The sequence below is a fragment of the Neolamprologus multifasciatus genome, chromosome 5, assembly GCF_963576455.1.
Source record: "Neolamprologus multifasciatus chromosome 5, fNeoMul1.2, whole genome shotgun sequence".
Classification (NCBI taxonomy): Eukaryota; Metazoa; Chordata; class Actinopteri; order Cichliformes; family Cichlidae; genus Neolamprologus; species Neolamprologus multifasciatus.
Window position 1 is genome coordinate 30,154,246 of NC_140443.1, and position 23,644 is coordinate 30,177,889.

A 23,644-nucleotide genomic window follows, 5' to 3' on the forward strand; every position below is an offset into this window, starting at 1 on the left:
TGCTTGACTGAAAACACGTTTTCACTTGCTCTGTGTTTTTCTCCAACACTTAGAAGTTGTTAAAAAGTGCACTATGAGAGTATATTATAGTGTGTTATATAAAAGTATTTTTGTTATCATTTCAAATGTTATATTTATTATTTATGCTATTTAGCGTGTGATTAATATGTATTTGTACTTTTATTAGTGAAATATTTTTGTCTTATTGTCTTAAACTTATTTCGTTCAGGTCACTCTCATGCAACCAAAATACAAAATATTATATTGTTCAGAAAGGTGTTATATAACATAACAATCTGTATTTCACATAAGCACCATGAGCCATAGTCATATCCTTCAGCCATCTTGGTATTTTTAAAGTGGACATGATCAGTGAAGGAGTGGGCATGGCTGAGACACTGGTGGACATCGGATACACATGTAACTGCAACGTGACTGTTCAGTTAGGTAGATCGGTTCTTAACCTTACCCTTGTTTGTCATCCTCTCTGACTCTCAGACCACAGTTTAATTAACATCATGTTGTCTTTCATAAGACTAGAAAAACAACTGTGACCATGAATTCTTCAGAAAAGTGCTAGTGTCAATCACGGGAGCTGTGGGATTTTTCCCAAAAGACTTTTATGCAAAAGGACTTTTCAACCAGAAGTCAGTGAAACTGCTATGTTTGGTCAACTTATCCAAACAAAGACAGGGTCACAGGGTCTGCCAGGTCTCTGTCACCAGCAGTAAAAACTAGCTGTCCACCTGTATCAAATGTCACCTTATAGGTTTGGAAATGAAAAAAAACAACAACCCCAAAACAAACATAGAATATGGCCTGGAAGTCCCAAGGTCAAAATGGAAGATGCCCAGGAGGGTGGTGGAGAATGACAGAGCAGTGGGACTTCCAGATACAGACAGACAAAATGGTGGCTCCAACCAAACATAGTGGTTGTAGACAAATAGAAGAAGATGGCCATAGTGATAGATGTAGCGGTTCTGAATGACAGCAACATCAGGAAGAAGGAACACGAGAAACTTGAGAAATACCAAGAGCTCAGAGAAGAGCTCGAGAAGATGTGGAGGGTGAAGGTATCAGTGGTCCCAGTGGTAATCGGAGCGCTAGGTGGCTCCAGCAGATCCCAGGAACAACATCGGAGATCTCTGTCCAGAAGATCGCAGTCCTAGGAACAGCTAAGATGCTGCACAGGACCCTCAAGCTCCCAGGCCTCTGGTAGAGGACCCGATAGGATAGACCGCCCCCATGGGCCATCCTGCTTAGTTAATATTCCCTTGTCATCTAGTGTCATCACACACAACCACTGAACTAAAACTGAAAGACACAACCAGCGTCTTTCAGTTGGGGCAAGCAGGGCTAGCAGTGCTTGTATAGTGAAATCTAAAAACTAGGGATGGGTATCGTTTAGGTTTTATCCGATACCAGTACCAAACCGGTACTTTTGAAACAGTGCCGGTGCTTAAACGGTGCTCGAACCGGTGCTTAAAGAATGGAGAACACAAAATTGGTCCAAAAACCTCTCATGTTTAGCTGTTTTCCACTTTTTCTTTGGTCATTTTAGCCTTTTTGGCCCTGGTGAAGGGAGTATCTGCCATCAAACAAGAAGACAGCCGCATGTAACTACGACGGTGTTTGCTAGTTCACCTTACATGCATTAATGTAATAACGTGGTGAGCCTACTCAACGTAAATTACACACAAACAACATTAAGCTACTCACGCAGAGAAGAACATCCGTCATCATTTCTGCTACACTGGCAGGGCTAGGGGCCAGGACTCTCCTCTTCGGGTTCTTGGGGGATGTTGCTAACTCCGGGTCCGATAACAGGCAACCCACCCGCAGTAGATGTGCACGGTGTGAGGTCTCGCAGCAAGCTATCAAATACAGCGCATTTCTCGGCTTTTAACAAAATGCTATACGTCGCCAGGTGTTTTATCAGATTCGTAGAGTTACCTCCTTTGCACAGTATCAGCTTAAAGCACTTGTTGCAGGCTGCTGAGTTTGCGTCTTTTGCTGTGAAGTACAGCCAGACTTTTGACCGCTTCGCCTTGGGCATTTTTAATCTGTAGCTCTGCTCTAAAAGAACGTACGTACCTGGACCCGCCTACTACGCTTGCAAAGGTAAAATGATTGGCTAGAATCCAAAGTGTATGACATTTCAGGAAAAAAAAAGCACCGAAATGTGTGCTGCTCTTCGGTCTGGTTACTACCGTTTATGTCAGAACCGGTGCCGTAATGGCACCGGATACCGGTACCCATCCCTACTCACAAGACAGCTACTGCAAATAAAATGCATGACTATAGATCAAGTAAAAAAAACACAAACTAAAGCTAAATATATTTTGATGTGAAGTGAGATGTGTTTTATTTCTACTTTTCCTAAAGCAATAGTTCTAAAACACTCCACCAGCACTCGTCTTTTCCGGCTAACCCTAAATATTTACATGTAGATGAAAACTACAGAAAAGAAGTCTGCAGCAAAATGTAAGCCACTTGCGTGACAGTGATGAACAGACCGTGCTGTTTTTTGTGATTTCAAAGAACTGGACCGCTCTCAAGCTGAAGATTCTGTTCTCTTTCCTGCTTGCAAAGGGCTTTTTTCTGACACGCTGTATAAAACATTTACTATGTAGTAAAAGTAAAGGTTTGAGAGTAGGATGAGCAAGTGTTTTTATTGCATGGCTTCTAAAAGTGAGTCTGCAAGTTTGTCACTCAATGCAAACTGCCAAAATGGAGTTTACAGGCAGAAAATAAAATATATACAATACACAGACTGGTGATCTGTCCCTATTGTAGCTGGGACAGACTCCAGTCACCACCTTCCTAATCTAGAATTGGATAAGTGGAGGAAAATCAATGGATGGATGGATGGATGGATACCAAGACAGTCCTGACTCATAGGTCAAGCACAGGCAGATGCTTCATCCGATTAAGATCTGTGGAATTTGGGTGCCAGGTCAACAGCTTGAACTTTTTATTTTGTAACTCAAGCCAACCCTAAGATGTTTTTTTGACAGTACCTACTCCTGGACATTGTCCTGCTGGGTCAGACTGCTTCCAGTTCTGGGGGGAGGGGGGGGGTCTGCTTGTTCTGGAACAAATAAAAGTAACATCCACATAAATACCAAAATCCAATGGTTCAAGAAAGTTTCTGGCAAGATTATCAGTGTTGCAGACTTCACCTGTCAGTGGTTTAACATTTTGCCTAGAGCGGTGTTCACTGCAGTGGAAGTTTATATAAACTATGCTGTCTGAAGTGGTGACATAATTAACAGGTCACAGAGGAATGTGATCTTAAAGGTTTGATAATGTTGCCAATCAATAGAGGGAAGACCCCCAAAAAGAGACCAATGACTCATTCAAAGGACCTGTAACCAACAACTATAAAGTAGATCTGATGAGTAGTTAGCAAGATAAGGGATGAAGAGACAGATAGAAAAACTTTTTCCATAAGTCTGACTACTCCTTCTTGGTGAAAAATAATTGTGCCAGAAAAAAGGATAAATCAACACAACCTGGAGTACTGAGGGGGAGATGCATGCACTGACCTCTTGGAAGTCCCTGTAGATCAGATTATATGGTTCACAAACACACTGCCCTTACACTAGGATGTAATGAGATGATCCTTGCCAAGTCTGGTAATGCGATAGTAATCTGTGTATTAGCTATTGGGTAGGATACGTTGTTATCGGAATGCAAGGAAAGCTTTAAATCCTGTCCTTTAGCCAATTATGTTGAGCCTTAGCAATCATCAAAGTTCCTATAAATGCCGCCGTTAACTCCGCTTCAGACAGACGAGCATCTCAGATATAAGACGGAAGGAAAAATGAAATCTCTGAGTACTATTTGAAATTAGATGCAGTTTATTTGAAGTCTTTTAAAGTTTTTTTATTTAATATTGTTAGATATAGATTTTGATCGCAAACTCCATCTAAGAAAATGAGAGGAAATCGTCCCACTGAGTTCCCAGATGACTTCTGGATCCCCATCCCTCTGGACACCAACAATATCACAGCCTTCAGCCCATACCTGGTTCCCCAGGACCATTTAGGAAGCCCGATGATCTTTTATTCCATGTCAGCATTTATGTTCTTCTTGTGGGTGGCCGGCACAATCATCAATGTCCTCACTATCGCATGTACTGTCCAATACAAGAAGCTCCGGTCTCATCTAAACTACATCCTGGTGAACTTGGCTGTTGCGAACCTCCTCGTCTCTTCTACGGGCTCTTTCACCTGCTTCATCTGTTTTGCTTTTAAATACATGTTCCCTGGTCCAATTGCATGCAAGATTGAAGGATTTACAGCAACTCTTGGTGGTAAGGAGCATAATTATAGACTTTGTTAAGTAAGAAAAAAGGGTTACATCATGCATCATATTATTACACTTGAATTAAAATGATGCGTGTGAGAGATTTGACCTATGCCAGTTTTTGTCAACCAAAGCGCTCTCAATAGGGATTTTTTTTTTAATCTTAACTGCAATAATAATAATGATAATAATAATAAGCTATTTGTTTTTCCCATGACACATAAAATACATACTGTGTCCTTATTTGTAGGAGAAATAGAGCTGTCAGTATACTGGTGCCAATATCATTGCATACCGTATGGTACTATATAAAGCTAACTTTATTTTGAGCACCAAAATGTTCTTTTTTTCAAAGAATACCACATAAGGCACTGTTGTTGTTAAAGAAGTTGTTGGTTATGTGCTTATGTGAGCCAATATATAAAAAGCAGCTACTGTTTCTAAATATTAACGTAGTTATCATTATCTTTGTCCTGTTGCAGGTATGGTTAGCCTGTGGTCTCTTGCTGTGGTAGCATTTGAAAGATGGTTGGTTGTGTGCAAGCCAATTGGGAACTTTGCCTTCAGGTCCAGCCACGCTATAGCATGCTGTGGATTGACTTGGGTCTGCGGTCTGAGCGCTGCACTTCCACCTCTGTTTGGATGGAGCAGGTGAGTACATATAGATTAAGCACTTTATAATTCATTTGCTCTAACCTTGAAGTAAATGGTTCTTTTAGGGCTAATAACATATGTATACATATACCACAGCGGAAAATAATTGTTTCTCTTTCTAGGTATATCCCAGAGGGCATGCAGTGTTCCTGTGGCCCAGACTGGTACACAACAGGCAACAAGTTTAACAATGAATCCTACGTGATGTTCCTCTTCTGCTTCTGCTTTGCTGTTCCTTTCTCCACCATCGTCTTCTGCTACTCACAGCTGCTGTTCATGCTGAAAGCGGTAGGCAATATGAGATTGGTTAGCAATTGTCGTATCCTATGTTTAGGGCGATTGTGTTGTGTGTAGTTTTTTTTATTAAAGAGAAATACTAGAAGGCAAAACAAACCAGGGAAGGGGTGGGAATGAAGGAAAAAATATATTTTTATACTTACAATTTTCCAGTCTGATGCTGATTCTGACAAATGATCTGTCTCAAAAGGCAGTAAAGGCCCAAGCAGAGTCTGCCTCCACCCAGAAGGCAGAGAAGGAAGTGACCAGGATGGTGGTGATCATGGTGCTGGGCTTTCTGGTGTGCTATATGCCATATGCCTCCTTTGCCGTCTGGGTTGTGAATAACCGTGGGCAGCCATTCGACCTGAGACTGGCCACCATTCCTTCCTGTTTCTCAAAGGCCTCCACAGTCTACAACCCAATCATTTACATCCTCCTCAATAAGCAGGTGAAAAATCTTTGGCAGCTCGGAGTGAAATAAATTTAACTTGGCCTAAATTTGCATCCATTTCACTAAACTGAAGCTTTGCTCAGTTTAAGCAGAGTAACAAACATGGAACATCAGCTTTGTGTTTTGTTTTGTTTTTATTTGAGCTTGTGACTGAGTCGGCCACAGACGCCCTCTAATGGTGGCTGTTAGAAAATACAAAAGGGTTGACCCATCCTCCAAGACAAAATCTGACGGGCAGTTGAGCCTAAATAAACATGGAACAAAAAGAAGACACTCATTTATTGTCAATTTTCATGAAAATGTAAAAAAAAAAAAAAAAAAACATCAAGAGGGAGTAAATAATAAGTTACTGCCCTCCAATCACACTGACTTTTGTTGTGCCAGCTTTTGCTTTTATCCATCACTGCTGGTAACATGCTAATGCTGCACTGAGTGGTGGTCTGTCAGTCCCCTCCATCTCCCCTGAGACACTTTAATGTGACTAAGATGGCTTTTTACAAGGACTACTAAACAGATTAATAAGAAGTGACCAAAACCTTCTTCTTTATTCTCTTATAGTTCCGCTCGTGTCTAAGGCAGATGCTGGGAATGAGCGGAGGTGACGATGAAGAGTCATCATCAAGTCAATCTACCACTGAAGTCTCTAAAGTTGCACCTTCATAGGTTACTCGTGCCCCATTTGGACAGCTCGCATACTGAACATAGCACAGAAATGCTAATAATGTGACAAACGTATTTTTGCTATTGTTACGGATACATAGTTTTATGCAGTAAAAATGTTTTAAAAAAATGCAATAAATTTCATTGATGAAACAACTATTTGTGTCTCTAAAAGGCTCATCACTGCACATAATGATGGACATGATACTAAAGCATACCTTTTTAGCATTATATTTTATTTTAACAATCTTGTTTTGTTTAGTTTTTAGTTTGTTTGGTTTTTTTTTCAGTATAACATTCAGGTCATCAAAACCCATATTAGGTTTCAGATATACTTACAGTATGATAGAAATATGTGTAAATATGTTTGATAAGTTGTGCTGCAGTTATTATAGGAAGCCCGAAATAATCTATTTGTTTATCTTTTTAATGTGTAGTGGTGTAGTGCAAGAGAAAACCAATAAACTGGACACAATGTTGCTGCTTATATTTACAACATTTACTGCTCCTGGATCAGCTCATCACATAGATGGGCTCATAGGATCAACAGGATATACTTGAGGTAAAAGGAAAATCCACAAATGCACATCAATGTTATTGAAGTGAAGGAAATGGTTCTAGTTTTGCACTTTAGTTTAGTCTTTTGTGGTGTACTCTTTATGCAGAAACACAAACACATGCACCCTTTTCCTCATAAAATGGTAGATTTCTTCAAATTCATGCTGATGGTGAAGCAATCAGAGGACACTGTGCCTCTAAGGCATCCACCTCCATACCGTAATCATAACAAATGTTCGATTAGATCAAAACATGCATATGCAGTTTCTTATATGTACCTACACATGCATATAAGAAACTCTATATTCCAGATGATTGTGATGGTTGAAGGTCACATCTTTCAGGCAGCTGCAGCCAAATATTCTCTGTTTTTGCTTGCTTGAAATCAAAATATTAATTGATGTAAGGGGGTTTGTTGACCTCACAGTGACTCATATCGGGGTATTTCTGCAACTGAAAACACAAACAAATCTAAAAATGGAACTATAACTATTCCTTTGGTGCTTTTTAAAAAAAAAAAAAAAAATCAAAAACCTAAATGAAAATTGCAAGTTACATTTTGGATCTATAACTCTGTTAACCCTGTTAACGCAAAAAAACAGTCCTTGCCAAAATACCAAAAACTAAGATTACTAAGAAACATTGCTGCTAAGAAGTGAAAGTCACACAATCACACATCATACTAATATTTCTGGAATTGATCTCTTTTTTTGCACATCTGTACAGCAGGAGAGAAGGAGTAAAAACTTTGATCATCAAATCCTCCTCAAACACAGATTTGAAATTAATCAGAATTATCTGGTGTGAAGTAAACACAAGAAAGTAAAGATTGGCAAAGATGGAGCTGGTTCACGTCACACCAGTGGAGCAATTTGCAGTCATTTCCTGTCACTGCAAGTTAATGACTGGAAATTACCTAAGACAGCGAATGAATAAACCAGACCTCTTAGTGACTATGGTCATGGAGATACCAGTCGATAGTCGGGAGCAGATCTGAGTTCTGCTAGTAGTGAACTTTTGACAAACGCGAATAGTTCAGAACTAGCGGAATTCCAGACCTACCCTCGAAACATCACGCTGTCACGTGGAAAAAGCAGCCAGAGTAAAACAAAACCAAAAAGCCCTTTACCTAGCATCATCTCTACCTCTCAGGTGATATGTAAATTTACATTAAGAGATAGATCCCTAGTTAACTTCACATTTTAGAAATGTCTTTGTTTAACCCACTGTTGCTTCCTAATCTAAGGTGGAAACTGTTAGCAAGTGCTAGCATGAAGAGAGACACAGTTGGAAATACAAAAGTGGAAAAATATAAAGAAAATTTACAACTCCCTCCAGTTTTGGGGTCCATCCTTTTCCTGGTGTAAAGTCCTTGTCCGAGGAAGGGTTCTTATCAAATCTGCATGTCTGCTATCCGTGCAAGAAGTGGACTCAACAAAACTGCAGAGTTAGGGATTAAGGTAAACCACTACAGCAGCTTTGAGGACCCTTAGCTTTCCTCTGAAATGAACCGCTGCTCCGGAGAGATTAAAGTGTTACGGAGCGAGCATGCCAAAAGTAATTACTCTGTGTTAATCTGTTTTGTGGAGCAACCTGAGTTGTCCGTATAATCTGCTTTGGCCTGCTTGGAGATGAGAAATCTTCGCTCACTTTTCACTGTGTCAAATAGGTTAGACATTCACGGCTAAGACAGGAGAAGGTGGTGCAACACAGCTGCTGTCCTTGCAACGTCTTCAGCTAGGAACACTGGTGCAGTGCTGCTATCATATAATGTTACAGTTATGGTAATGTTTGTAGCCAGTGAAAGATCCACAATGAAACTTTGCAGATGAGGAATTTCTTTCAGAATCAGATATTTGAAACCTGACAGCTACTTTGTGATTTACAGCCAAGGAGCTGAGTCACACTTATATTTAGTGCATTACAATGAGTCCCCTCGGAGACAACAGGCTTTGGAAAATAAGTTAAACAGCCCGTTAACAACAGAAATGAACTATTAACCTACTGCGCTGACCTGTTGCCTCAATTGTGTTTTTTTGAACAGTTAATACTGACACATCCTCCTCAGTCAGTGGCAAATCCGGACTTCCGGGAGCATACCCGATGGGTCACTTAAAGCGTCGCATTGGTTTTGCAGTCGTAAACAAAACATTCTTATCAAATTTAACAATGATCACATTAGTTAACCTGCTCTAAAAGTAGGCTACATGTTCCACTTTCTGTGGCTGTGACCTCTGGGTGGCACTAGATCAGACAGGGAATTCCCTCCACCCAAATCGTTATACATAGTTTGGCCGAAGCAGCTCAGCTTTCGTCTTTTTAGGTCATAGACTGTATAAAAAAGATTAACATAGTGTACAGCTCTGAAAGTTGAAAGCAGTTCATGATTCCTTAAACCTGCTCTAATGATTAAAACTGTCGTCTGCTACCCGAGTTTATGATCTCTGTTGCGAGTGAATGCAGTGTGATTTAAATGTTGTTATTATGCTCCGTGTTATTGTCAAGAAAGACCACAGAGGGGTCCAATGAAGACCAATGAACTCACCCGAAACTCTGGCTGATTGGGACCCACACCCAGTTCCACACCTTGGCTCAGGCGATTAGAGGATCATCAGGGGGTCCTTTTGTCCCTCTGTGGGGGGACACTCCCACTAGGTTTATATCTGGGACTCTCCATCATTTGACCTTAGAACTGAAGAAGCTTCTCGGATGAGAGGTGAAACGTCTTCAAGTAACTTAAAGAAGTCCCGACGCTTTTCTTTGCAAGCTCCTTTGACTACGATGACCTGGATGACTGAGAACCTTCACAGACGTTAATATTTATTGAAATATATTTATTCCTCCAGATATAAGAATGAATCTTTTGTTATGGACTCAAACACGTTTTGCTGAAAAACTAAATATGGAACAAGCAAAGCTTAATACTAAACAATATATATATATATTAGCTGTATAATACCAGTAGGCCAGCTCTGATAGTAATTTGGTATGGCTTCCCGGGCCAAATATAATTAGGCTGCGGGCCAAATGTGGCCCGCGGGCCAGAGTTTGACACCTATGTTTTAAGGAATAATTGTTGCAGCTTCGTACATTGTTGCTGTCACTGAAAATTACATTTTATTCAGCTTTAAATGTGCATGATGGTCAGCTTGATGAATAATACTTAGGAGATAGCAACTTTAAATATGATTCAGGACTGAGACCTCATCCGTAATCCTAAATATTAATCTAGTGCTTTGCTAGCATCACACAGTGTTTTTGTAGCTGTGTTATCTGGAACCTTTATCTTATACTTGTTTTAGCTAACATTAGCTAAGATGTTAATATCTTTGACTCAAACTCCAAAAAATAAAAGTCAATCTATATTTAATTAATTGTTGCAGTCATTGTCTGTCTAACCCAAGGACACCTAATACTGTGTTGGCTCCCCAGAGGAAAACATAGTATTTACTTTGCTAGGCTTTAGCTGTAGCTGTTGGGTTGAGCTTAGGGGACTGACTCAGTCATTTAAGACTATCGGTCTGAAGGAGCTCATGTTTGTTTTGCTGTATATATTGCTTGTTATTATCCATGTTTACACTGAAACATTGCCACATCGCCATTTGACTCAGCAGCTAAATCATCAATAAACAGCAGTTTCCCAGTTCCCCTGCATCCTAATTTCACAGCACTGCCTTCAAAATGGTTGAAAAATAATGGAAAACGCTTTTCTTCCCATGTCCCATAGTTCTGCTCATTGTTCATCTTGGTTTTAATCAGTTCAAAGAATCTTGTTTTGTAGCTACACATGCTTTTTTCTGTTAACTTGAAATTTTCATCTTGAGGAAAAACCCTTGTTTTTACATTCATTAAGTTATGTCTTGATTCTATATTTACCAACGTCCCACCTTTTATCTCATTAGTCATTAAAAAAATCATAACTATGGTATGTAACAGTTTCTGTTAAGAAATCTCTGGTACTGGTTTTCACTTGTAACACTTTGAACATTAGATCAATGGCCACAGATGCATTAGGTTCTCCGAAGGCTTACACAGATCCTCCAGTGCTTTTTCCTATATCAATTTAATCACATAATTAAGTAGCTACAGGAATTATCATCCAGTTGTCACATAATTGCGAGTTGTTGTTAACGTGTGAAGTTGGATTTCATAAACAGCGACTTGGAACAGATCTCCCAGATACACACTACCCTGCAGGATAGTGCATCAGACTGAGGACAGAGGAACTTTAGACAGATCGCGTTCAGTGCTCTTTGTCAAAAATGTGAAAACACAATTGAATTTGCAACTCATGAAAAGATTTAAAAACACTCTCACGCAGTCTTGTACCATAAAATTACTACCAGCTTTTCAATTATCAGGCTTTCCTATAACCAAATGAAGTCTTCAATAGCCACCCTCACAGATCCATCATGAAGTGACTCATCTTGAATGAGCTAGTTCTAGATTTTATCATTTAATTTGTTTATTGTTTAAGCTACTTATTAGCCTAAAGACAATCATTCAAACAACCAGTTTCATGAGGCTTGCTCATAATGCTCATAAGTACAAAAAGTGTTCCTCCCTTTGCTTGCCACTTGCCATAAGGGCTATGACGTGTGTTGCAGGGTCAAAGGACTGTCAAAGAATCCGATGAACCCTCTATCCGGAGGGATTAAAAGTGTCTTACTTACAGGTCAACAACTGAAACCTGCACTATTATAGGACCGCGGATCTCCACTTCTCCACTAAAGCTGCTTTGAGAGTGCTATGCAAATCAGGGCTGACACATATACCTGTTAGGATCACAGTAGCATAAATATTAAATATTGCAAAGTGTCTGGATTTGACACCTCTCTGTATTCAAAAGTATAAGAAAGTACTAAACTTTATAGGTTAAATGGTGATTTGAGAGATATATGCACTTTTATGTTTCTACTTTTCATTTCTACATGGTTATAAACCAAATGAGCCACTAGAGAACTCAGTGTGAAAAAATTAGGACACAAAACTGGCATTTATTTGTTGGTCAAAGATCTTGAAACTAATCCTTATCTGAAGACAGTGGACGGAAATCCACTTTCAAACAAGATTATTCTAGCATTTTGTCTTAACCTCATTAGTTGATTGTTTTAATTACAGTTCAGGGTTATTGCTTTGCCACTGTGCTGCACTGCCAGTAGGCACATCACAGCTATAATTTGATTGTGACCTAATCCAATCATGGGTTTGTGAAGCATAGGTATAAAAGCAAAAGTCAGATCTGTAGCACCAAGCAGCCAAGGAGGTAGCAAGTGACAAGAAAGGCTAACAGCTCAGGACCTCCTTCTAAGAACAGAATGGCAGAAGAGTGGGGAAAACAGAGATTTGCTGCAAGGCGGTATCATGAAGATTCAACCAGGGGATCAGCCTTCGCTTACACAAACAGCAACAACACCAGAGGTACGGTATCATAGTATTATTCTCTCATGAATTGACCGGCATAGGAGCTTGTAACAAAATAACAAAAGAAAAGATTGCTATTTGACTTGCTAGAGCTGGATTCAAAATCAGTCTTTTAGTCTTGAAACAATAATGTCTACTAATGATGCTATATACAGTTGGGTGTGCATTTTTAGGAGTAACTTAAAACTGTTTTCGACCAGTGTATGGTGGCATTCTTATTATAGTATTGTTACATCTTATTGGTAACAATCCTTTTTATACATTCAGTTTGGTAACAAAGATCTGGGCTGTTTTTTTCAAAAAATAAACACCCAGAGGCCCTTTTCATATAACTGATTCAAATCTAATGAAGTAGTTTGGACTGTTGTATGTCAAAATGGTGAATGATAACAGCACATAAGTAGTGCTGTGGTGCTGTTAGCGATTCTGTTAGTGATCCTTTCACAGGTACACGTACAAGTACTCTCACTTGTTAAGCTGCCATGCAAGGTCTGCCATCAGCAGCAACTTGGGTACAGGCTCTTTCTCCAAGAAAATCTGCCACACAAGCCACATAAGCCATTTGAAAAGACACAGAAACTGTTAGAACCACAGTTAGTGCAATGGAGAGAGGTTGTGCAAAAACATGAGATACCAAATTGTTTTTTCTTTTTTTCTTTTTTCTTTTAGATCCCTTTGAGGGTCCCAATTACCACATCGCACCTCGATGGATTTACAATATTGCAACACTCTGGATGTTTGTCGTGGTGGTCTTATCAGTCTTCACCAACGGTCTCGTCTTAGTGGCCACAATGAAGTTTAAGAAACTGCGTCACCCTCTAAACTGGATCTTGGTCAATCTAGCCATTGCTGATCTGGGAGAGACTGTTTTTGCCAGCACCATCAGTGTATGCAACCAGTTTTTTGGCTACTTCATTCTAGGACACCCAATGTGTATCTTTGAGGGCTATGTTGTCTCAGTTTGTGGTAAGTGGCCACCGTTTTGTTATTTATTTATTTATTTTTATATTAAATGTAAAAGTATTTGAAGACAGGATTATGTCAAATGTAAAGCTGCAGGGTAAATAAACTTACTGAGTATCCTGCTTCTTTACACAGGTATTGCTGCTCTTTGGTCCCTGACAATCATCTCCTGGGAAAGATGGATAGTTGTGTGCAAACCTTTTGGAAATGTCAAATTTGATGCCAAATGGGCCACAGCTGGAATTGTCTTCTCCTGGGTCTGGGCTGCAGTTTGGTGTGCTCCTCCCATGTTTGGATGGAGCAGGTAAACTACTCTGCTGCTTCTTTTAATGTCACAGATGCATACAAAGACAGAGTCTTTTAAACATAAACTAGAGACTAAGCATTTTCTTGCTTTAGGTACTGGCCTCATGGACTGAAGACTTCCTGTGGACCTGATGTGTTCAGTGGAAGTGAAGACCCTGGAGTACAGTCCTACATGATTGTTCTCATGCTTACTTGCTGTATCCTCCCCCTGGCTATCATCATCCTGTGCTACCTTGCTGTGTGGATGGCCATCCGTGCTGTATGCTACTTTAATTTGATTTTTATAATCTTCAGTTCAGAGATGTGAGAATAGAAGATTTGATCTCACATTCTTGATTTTTCAACCACAGGTTGCCATGCAGCAGAAGGAGTCAGAGTCAACCCAGAAGGCTGAGAGGGAAGTCTCCAGGATGGTTGTCGTCATGATCGTGGCTTATTGTGTCTGCTGGGGACCTTACACCTTCTTTGCCTGCTTTGCCGCAGCCAACCCTGGATATGCCTTCCACCCTCTGGCTGCTGCTATGCCTGCATACTTTGCCAAGAGCGCTACTATCTACAACCCAATCATCTATGTCTTCATGAACAGACAGGTGGGCTCAATATTAACACAAAGGTAAATTTACCCTGTCAAATCTGTTTTCGTTTTTAACATGCTTTTATTTTATTCCTTCCCAATCAGTTCCGCACATGCATCATGCAGCTCTTTGGCAAACAAGTGGACGATGGCTCTGAAGTCTCCACATCAAAGACAGAGGTCTCCTCTGTGGCTCCCGCATAAATATCCATGTTCTCCATTTTGGGAAAAAAAAAGATAAATGTTTTGATTTGTACAGTAAATATTTATTGTTTCCTTTTTTCTTTCTTTTTTTTTTAGTAAATATAGCTTTCTCTGGCAAATGAAAAAGCAAAAAGAAAATACACATAAAGCAAATGAATCATTATATTACTTGTCTTTTTTCAAATGTAAATAAAAATATCAAGCATATTTCAAGCTGTAGTGCTGGTGTATTTTATAACTACTAGTGTAGCAATTGTTTGACCACTATTGCTATTTTCACTGGTATTATTTGATATTAAGCAGGAGACCTTACAAACATTTGTGTCTTGAAATGCTGTAGCACAAACCTTCACATTTACTATACACTGCCAAAAGCACTTGACTGGATCAGGGAGTCAAAGATTTCCTCATCTTTATTTTCCACCTGGGATGTAACTTCACTCAAAAACGGGAAACCACTCCTCTTATCTTTAGCAGAATGGCCAACTTTTTGAGGATTGGTTGTTGGTTTTCTTCAACTGTCGCTGGAAGAAGAAGAACCAAACAAAACTTAATCACATACTATATATATGTGTTACAGCTCCAAATTAATGGTTCTTAAAAAATGTTAATGAAACAACAGCAAGGCTAATTCTTAAATTTGTAAGAGATTTACTGGAATCAAAGGTTATTCATCACAATGTTAGAACTCAGAAAATGAAGCTAAATAAATAACTGAGGATCAAATAATTCAAAATTTATAGCAGTGAGCTAGTGTCAGATTTCCTTCTTACACGCCCACGTAAAGATAAACATTTGCGTGACTATGCCTGAAAAAGTTTATACCAAGAAAAAAAAAGTTTTTTCAATATCTGTCAATTACACGTGCACACAAATCTGATAAAAAATAAATACTAGATGTGACATTAAGATGAAGCTAGTCACAAGAGAGAAATATTTGGTACACAGATGCAGAACAAAATCACATTTTGCTCACCTAGTTAAGGAAGTTCACACAAACAGCTTGTCTACATTCACATTAAAAACAAAAAGTGGAAAAGTTAACATCTTTAGAGTCATCCAGGAGCCTTTCACCTCCTCCTCTCCTACATGGAGTTCTTAACTAATGTTGGCCTGTGAGGCAAGTGGACTTGAGGAGTGCACTGATTAAACCATTATGCCAGCTTTGGTAAATCTCACCCCTTCCCTCAAGCGAACTGTCAATCCGGAGAGATTAAAAGGTTCCAGAGCAAACTTGCCAGACGTGAAGGGTTACGGAGTAAACAGGGTCAGACATCAGAGGCCAACGTGAGGCGTTCCTGCAAATCTGATTTGTGAGGATGTGAGAAATTGTCACCTTCATTATCACGGGCACTCAAACTACCAGAACATCATGAAACAGCTGCAAGAGCAACAGTGTCCTCTGATGCCTTGGGTAAAATCTGAACATGCTAAAACAAATACAAATGTGGCATTTAACATGTTATACTATATTAAACACCTGATGTCTGGCACAGGACTGTACCCTTTAATGCTACAGATGTTGGGAGAATGGGACTGCCACCAACAGTGGGTGACGACAGGAAATCGTGAAGGTCATACAAAGTGACACAGCATGGATGACAAAAATCATATATGCAGGAATAAATAACAATTTTGTGTTTCAACTCATTGTAGGGTGTCTTCCTCTCTCTTGCGCTCATGTTTATTAAAGTAATTGCCAACATAGGACAGTATTGCCAGGAGTTGATACAGTTGGTACATTTTTAGTCCCTTTAAAGCATGACTCAGCAGTACAGGCAACACTAACTGAGTAAAAAAAAGTAAATAACCGATTTATAACCAGAAATGAGAGTAAAGGAAATTAGGAACTACTTACTGAACAGTTTGAATTGCAACAGCCAACCTCACGAAAAAGTAGAGCAACTTCACAAAGAAAGGCATTAGCAAATATTCTGCATTGGAAAAGAAGTAATAAAGTATTACTAAAGTAATACAATGTCTTACTGTGATTAGTTCAGGTTTAAAAATGGCTTATAACATTGTTAATCTTCAGGTGTACACCTTAAAGCCTCACATTCTGCTGTCAGGAGAATAAGACTACAATGTTCTCGAGAGCTTACAAAACATGACACAGTGGACTACGGTTTTTTTCTTTTCTTTTAAAAATATTGTTGATGCTCCCAAACTGCTACTTTAAATCAAGAGTGAACTTACATAAAAAAAATAAATCTTAACTGTTTTCATTTAACATGCTAATGTTTTAATTAAAATTACTCTTCCTTTCTTTAACAAAACCGTATTCAGAATTTAATGGTAATTTTCACTTATACTTTGCATATAAAACAAGGTTAATATTAACATGTTTCACGTACCACTACTCTCTACTCCACTAATTCAATTCAGGGTCATGCTGAGGCTGGAGACTGTCCCAGGTGTTATAGGGTGAGAGGCAGGGTGCACGCCGTGTAGGCTGCAATGATAACATGCATTTAATCATGCAAGTCTTTTTATTAAATATGATTATGGATGGACTGCCACTGATAATGCTTTTATTTATTTTATTTTTATTTTTTTTTAAAGGCAGATTGCGAACTCAGAATTCTTTGCATGCTCCACCTTTCTCAGCTTCAATAGTCGTCCTCTTTGAAATCAGGCCGTTTCTGGGGTTAAGATTGCAAGAGTTTGTTTTGATAACTTGAAAATATCATTATTAGCTATAATAGAAGTAAAATAATGTCTTTATCAGCTATAATAACACTCTGGTAGTGTTTGTTGTTCATAAACAGAAAAAAATCATAATCTTTTACATTTCTCTGTTTTCTCCACGTGGTTTAAGAATTACAGTGTTCATTTATTATAACGACTTTTTATTAAACATTTTTTCTTATGTTTTGTTTGTTTGTTTGGGCTTCTTGTTTTTTGTTTTTGTATTATTTTAACATGTTCAAAATAAAGCCACATTGCATCTCAACAAGGAGAGATCGTTAGAAGGAACTAAACATGACTTATTGATATACAAAATTCAATAAAGGTATTTGCCGATTAGACTTATGCATAAATTCATTACATTGGTGCCAAAGCCATTTCAGTGAAGACTCTTTACCAGATGCATTTGCGTGAAATGTTGTATAACCGACCTCAAAGTTATGCATTCTGTAGGCCATTGTTGAGCTGTCTCCTGGTTCCTGATCTATGCATTGTAATGACTTTGGAATTAAGTTAGAATCAAAAAACCGAATGAGAGAAACTATGCTGTCCAAAACATATTCATGAGTTAAAATGCTTAGAACTAGCCCCTGTCTCAAAAGTGCCTTTTTGTTAATTCTTGGTTACCCCAAAACAGTTTCTGTTATAATTTGTGCATTATAATGGTAATTACAACATATTACAATAATAATATTAAAACGCAAGCACTTAAATTCTCTATCTACGCTGTCAGTTACAATTTAAATACGTTTATTTTTCTAAGCTTTTATTTCGACATTTAACCGGATGTTGTTGTTGACGTCATCGTGTGCGCATGTCCACCTCCTTGGGATGCAGTACACGTGAAGTCTGAGAAGAGCAAGGCTAGGGTGAAGTTATGTCTAAAGCTAGTAGGTATCCATCAGTTTATAGCTGAAAGTATTGACTCACTGAATGCGTGAAATGACATTTAAACGTCTTCGTTTTGTATTTTTTGCATTTAACAGAACAGAAACGAGCCAAACGACTCGGGTTCAGTGCGAAGTTTAAGGTGAGTGCTACAAGGCTAATGTTATCTGTCGCTAACTTTTAGTGCTGCTGGAGCACAGTCAGTAATAGTTCAGTTGGTACTGAACTGGCGCTGAGAACCGAGCTTCTCAGCACCCGTATGTAGTCGGTGTCACACTTTAAACGTTTTTCGTGTTTTCACCAAACATTTAGGAAACATTTCATTGTGACGCCAAGACAACCAAAAACATTGTAGGCACTACTGGGAGATCTATGACACTGTATAGCTTTCATTAGTCCCTCGGTTGTGAAAGTCACAGTAGCAGGTTTACAGCGGGAAAATGAATAGAGCAGGAATAAATAGATGCAGGATAGCCAAAAACAACTGGACTAAAAGTCATAAAAGTCAAATGTACACTGTGCATAGAGTATATTGTATTTGAGCTTATCAGTGGTAGTGATTTGTATCTTTACCATGGTTGGCTGCATTTATCATTCAGTGTAAACAAGCCAGTAAAATGAATGCTTTTGCTTTCAAGTGCTGTGCTGATGAGCTAAAATATATTACAACCCCCTGTGTGTTTATCCTACAGGCTAAAGATGGAAGAAAGGGGGATGCTTCGGGGCAGAGAAATACAGAACAGTCCCCTGCTCAGACTGTCAAGGACAGCAGAAAACCGGAAGAAATCAGGAAACAAAGGGTACGTCCTTTGAAAGTCTTGGCTGTACCAGATTTGATGGCACATTGGTGAATCTCTCTCTTATGTCACATCTTACTACATTAGCTTCAGGACCTTCAGGAGAAGCAGAAATTGTCTCGAGAACGAGAGCTTATGAAGAGGAGAAATTTGCAAACCTTCCAGAATGACATCCTTCAGCGACAAAGGGAGTTTGAGCAGAGGGTAAGCACGATACTTAGGACTCTAACTGCATACTTTACAGTTTGCTGCTGTGGTCATTACCATATTCTTCTTTGTCCTCACAGGAGACAGAGATGCAGAGTTTAGAAAAGCATGTCAACTTTGAAAATGAGAATTCAAGGAAAGCATATTACAGAGAATTTAAAAAGGTATTTAATTGCACTGCACACTGGCCTGTATATGGACCACAACAAGAATTAATCTTCTTATTTTAGACTAAATTAAATTTTGACATTCTTTAAAATCACTCTGTATCATTCAGTATCTTATAGCCTGTTTCCTCTAGTACATACTCTGGTCGGCTTGGCTCGACTCAGCTCGGTTTTTAGGGTTTTCCATTAGGTGGTAGTACTATACTTCAGCAGTAGTAGCTGGGTTCTCGGCCTGGCTTCCAAGCAATCTGAGGTGATTCGAAAATGTGACATCAACAGACTGCATGCCACTAATTGGCTAGTCAGAGACATCACTCAAAGAGTCATGAAATAGTCTCTTTCACAAAAATCAAAGCTGTCTGTTTTGAAACTCGAAAATTAAGGAATTGGTTACGCAAAAAACAACACTGTGATCCCAGGGACTGGCAAAACGACATACACCAAGCAGGAGTTTTACCATCGGCTTCACGTCCTCCTTTGTTGCGGTGTTTGTATCACATACAAATGATGTCATGGGACTTTCACTCCATGTTGCTAAAATGACCACGTGCACATTAGCTGGTACCTGGTTGTTATGGAAAATGACTGAACTTGAGTCAAGCCAAGTAGGTACTAGTCAAAAAGGGCTATTAGAAACATGATGGATGAGAGAGGAGTTGACATGAGCGTTATTTGACATGCTGTTTTTTAAGGTTGTGGAGGCCTCTGATGTGATTCTGGAGGTACTGGACGCGCGTGACCCTCTTGGCTGCAGATGTCCTCAGGTGGAACAGGCGGTCATTCAGAGTGGAACAAACAAGAAGATAGTTTTAGTCCTCAATAAAATTGGTAAGAAGGCCACTAACATTGTACACATCTCATTTGTTTATTAAAATAGTAAATGGTTTTACTTTGGTTCCAGATTTGGTGTCAAAAGAAATAGTGGAAAAGTGGATAAAGTATCTTAGAAATGAGTTCCCCACTGTGGCTTTTAAAGCATCTACTCAGCAGCAGACTAAGAACTTGGTGAGTAGTGAAGCAGTTATGCTCTAATTATCTAGAAATAAAGATTAAATCAAGGCTGTACTTTGTTTTTAAATGTGACTCCGGCATGAACTCTGCACATTATGTCTCCTGCAATGGGAAGAAACGCAGCAACGTTCCAGTGACACAAGCCACCACAGAGCTTCTCAGCACCAGTGCTTGTATTGGAGCAGACTGCTTGATGAAGCTACTGGGCAACTATTGCCGCAACCTGGATATAAAGACAGCCATCACTGTAGGTGTTGTAGGTAAGTGCCGTGCCCTGAAATTCTGAGAGCACCAATAAGTTGGCTACAGACTTACTTCAATCTATCTACACAAAATGTCTTCGGGGCCAGATTGAATCAAAGGTTACACACTGCTGTTTTTGTACCAGGTTTTCTTCTTTTAAAGAAAAGTAGAGTAAATAGGATTTTTTTTCGTTCCATTAATGTTTTGCAGGTTTTCCTAATGTTGGAAAGAGTAGTTTGATCAACAGTCTGAAACGAGCACGAGCATGTAATGTTGGAGCCACACCAGGTGTCACCAAGTAAGTGCACATTAACATGCTCAACCTGCATGCCTACACTTGTTTTCTAGATTTACTCTGTGACCCTGAAGCGTGAAATGATTTCCAGAAAATTAGAATTTTTGAAACTTTTTGATACTGGAATGTTTATTGAACCTTCTGACATTTTTTTAAATATTAAGTTAATACATCTATTATTGTGAGTTTCACGTAATTTTTGGTACATCCAGCATTTTTGTGCATTTTTTTTTTACTTTTTTTGGGGGGTGGGGATCAAAACACTTACACAAATTTGACAACTTGCTTTAAGTCTGACTTTTTTGATGTAATTGATTATTTCATTCTTTGTTTCCTGAAAAGTGAGTGAACATGAGTCACAGCCACTGCCCAGATTTAGAGTTTTTATTATTACAGCTTAGGAAAGCTAATTAATGTTCATATTTGTGAAGTAGGTACTTGTGAAAAACAAGTTGCATTATGGTAATTAATTAATGTTCCATCATTAAACTTCATCATCTTAGCTATAAAAATAAAAAAATAATTCAGTTTTTACACACACACGCACACGCAACCTCAGTGTAGTGAAGGCATACTTGGCAACTGTGCCAACTTTATATGTTCGTCTAACAAGACACAATTATGATGTGCATATTAATCCTGCCATGGTGTTCTTGATGGGTTTTCTGGATTTCAGATGTCTTCAAGAGGTACATTTGGACAAACACATAAAGCTCCTGGACTGTCCCGGTATTGTCATGGCAACATCAACGACAGACGCCGCAATGATTCTTCGCAACTGTGTTAAAATCGAACAGCTTGTTGATCCCCTTCCACCCGTGGAAGCCATCCTCAGAAGGTGCAACAAGGCACAAGTAGGTCATGCTACCTCTTCAGCAACTGTACTGAATGATAACACTGCAACTGTACTGAGCACTGAATAATAAGTAGTTCAAACAATGGCTTTGGGATTTTTTTTGGAAACACAGATCATGGAGCACTACGGTGTCCCAGACTTTCATACAGCTCTGGAGTTCTTGGCAATGCTCGCCCGTCGGCAAGGCAAACTGAGGAAGGGGGGGCTTCCGGACACTGACAAGGCAGCCAAGAGTGTACTAATGGACTGGACCGGGTTGGTATAGCTTTTTAAAGTTCTAGAAATGATATTGAAGCAACGCCTCAGTTTAAGCACTTTTAAATTCATGAAGTTATGTTTCTTAGGGGAAGGATTAGCTACTTCACACACCCTCCAGAGACACACACTCTTCCTACACACGTCAGTGCTGAGATCGTTACAGAAATGGGAAAAGCCTTTGACTGGGACGAGCTGGAAAAGGGAAATCAGGAGGTTCTTGCAGGTAAGCAAGTTATAATTAACAGTATCACAGGCAGGCAAATTAAATGGAACATGATGATAATATAAAACCACATGCTTTGATCATGTAAACCTGTTCAGATAACTTTAGACTAAATGGTTTGTGCTTTCCACTGTGTCCAGAGTCGTCTTGTCCTGACATTCAAATGGGATTCTGCATGGAAACCACTGGGATGACACAGGGAGGCCAGGGCGAGTTGCACTGTGATCTGGGCTTGGAAGGAGGATCAGTGGAAGCATCATCCTCGAAAGAGGAAACTGAATCTATGGAGGATGATCAGGATCCAGAGGTGAGAAGCAGCAGTAGCCTTAAATTGTGGGTGAATTATAGAATATGATGACTCTGAATGCTGTTATTCATCTCACTTTTTATTTCTGCTATTTTGTTTCACTCAAAACAGTTTGGACCAATGACAGTGGAAATAAAATCACAGAAAAAGACAGAGGTACCCGCAAAGGATGCTGCATCCAAGGCTCCGGATTTAAAGAATATCTTGAACGTGGACCCTCTGCTTCAGGGTCAGGCACTCCTGGCTGCAGGCAAGAAGAGGAAGAAGCTACAGAAAAGAGCTGGTTTGTGCAATTATTCATCTCAGTGTAATACTAATACTCACATTTTAGATATTTTACAACTGCTCCATAAATCCTGTTGACTACATTCAATTCACTAATATAATTCACATCCTTTTTAAAACACTGTGGAAGTAATGATTCATGGGTCTGTGTTGCGTCCTCTGGCACTGTTTCAGCATTGTTTATTGATGATTTTAACTGATAACTTATCGAGTGCACCGCAATGCTCTGCACAGACTCAGAACAAAAATCAGTAAAATTGATTGGACCGTGCCTCACAGGACAGCTAAACAGTGATCAAAAATATGATAAGAAACCAGCTCACAGCTTTTCTTCATTAGCCAAGTCAGTCATGATCACAATTCAAAGAAGTATGCATTTCACTTAATTAAATTATTGTGTTTGTTTTGATATTAGCAACTTTCTTTCATAAACCATTGTAAGTAAAAAGTAGAAAGACATCCTGAGCTAAGATCAGAACAAATCTATCAAGCGAATTGGGTTTCGTCACAAAAATGTCGCTATACAGAGATAAAATTATTGATGTGTTTGGAAAAGAAACCTCTGCTGCTAGCAGTTTGGTCAGCACAGAAAGTCGTGGTATCAACCAGCTCCTCAGTTTTTGTCCAAAAGGTTGCTTGTATGTGATTTGTGACACTTTTAGCATTTTTGTTTTTAAAATTTATTATAGAAATGATCTAGATTTTGCCCTAATGCTTTCTGGTTTCTTTTTCTTTGCTCTGCAGACAAACTTGCCACCAAACTCTCAGACACATTGACATCTGCAATGGACTTCTCATTTTCAGAGTAAAATATTACCAAAATAAAATGATGAATTTAATGAATCCATTTTGGTGGTTTGTCTTTCTTTGACATGGCTATTATTGTTGTTGGGTTAAACATGTGCCACAGTGAACCTGAGAAAAATTGTTTCTGAGTCCCGTAATACTTTCTTTAGAACTTTAAGGGTTTTTTTGTGTTTCTTTGTTTGTTTGTTTTTTACGTCGTCCCTGGTAGATTATATTCCTGTTCAGACA

At 39.1% G+C, this 23,644-nt stretch overlaps 3 protein-coding genes across 4 annotated transcripts; all 3 read left to right on the plus strand.

Annotated features, from left to right (window-relative positions):
- The first annotated feature begins 3,773 nt into the window (after nucleotides 1–3,773).
- On the plus strand, nucleotides 3,774–6,844 carry LOC146519063 (blue-sensitive opsin). Of its 2 annotated transcripts, XR_014873968.1 has the most exons (6): nucleotides 3,774–4,318; nucleotides 4,794–4,962; nucleotides 5,088–5,253; nucleotides 5,453–5,692; nucleotides 6,254–6,418; nucleotides 6,457–6,844. XR_014873968.1 is itself a non-coding variant. In XM_085158627.1 (5 exons), the coding sequence occupies exons 1-5, from the start codon at nucleotides 3,940–3,942 to the stop codon at nucleotides 6,356–6,358; spliced, it is 1,059 nt and encodes a 352-aa protein (XP_085014753.1). In that variant the 5' UTR covers nucleotides 3,774–3,939; the 3' UTR covers nucleotides 6,359–6,844. The 2 variants fall into 2 exon arrangements, 1 of the variants encoding a protein (XP_085014753.1); XM_085158627.1 differs by having other exon boundaries at nucleotides 6,254–6,844.
- Nucleotides 6,845–12,152: 5,308 nt separating this feature from the next.
- LOC146519064 (red-sensitive opsin) lies at nucleotides 12,153–14,522 on the plus strand. Its single transcript, XM_085158626.1, has 6 exons — nucleotides 12,153–12,334; nucleotides 13,007–13,303; nucleotides 13,436–13,604; nucleotides 13,700–13,865; nucleotides 13,957–14,196; nucleotides 14,286–14,522. Exons 1-6 carry the CDS (start codon nucleotides 12,232–12,234, stop codon nucleotides 14,382–14,384), a joined length of 1,074 nt encoding a protein of 357 aa, XP_085014752.1. The 5' UTR covers nucleotides 12,153–12,231; the 3' UTR covers nucleotides 14,385–14,522.
- A 3,322-nt stretch (nucleotides 14,523–17,844) lies between these two features.
- gnl3l (G protein nucleolar 3 like) lies at nucleotides 17,845–23,452 on the plus strand. The gene is made up of 15 exons (XM_085159386.1): nucleotides 17,845–17,962; nucleotides 18,059–18,102; nucleotides 18,653–18,760; nucleotides 18,845–18,961; nucleotides 19,045–19,128; nucleotides 19,824–19,959; nucleotides 20,033–20,136; nucleotides 20,258–20,402; nucleotides 20,596–20,683; nucleotides 21,357–21,534; nucleotides 21,649–21,791; nucleotides 21,881–22,017; nucleotides 22,158–22,324; nucleotides 22,436–22,607; nucleotides 23,354–23,452. The coding sequence occupies exons 1-15, from the start codon at nucleotides 17,950–17,952 to the stop codon at nucleotides 23,416–23,418; spliced, it is 1,701 nt and encodes a 566-aa protein (XP_085015512.1). The 5' UTR covers nucleotides 17,845–17,949; the 3' UTR covers nucleotides 23,419–23,452.
- The last annotated feature ends 192 nt before the right edge of the window (nucleotides 23,453–23,644 follow it).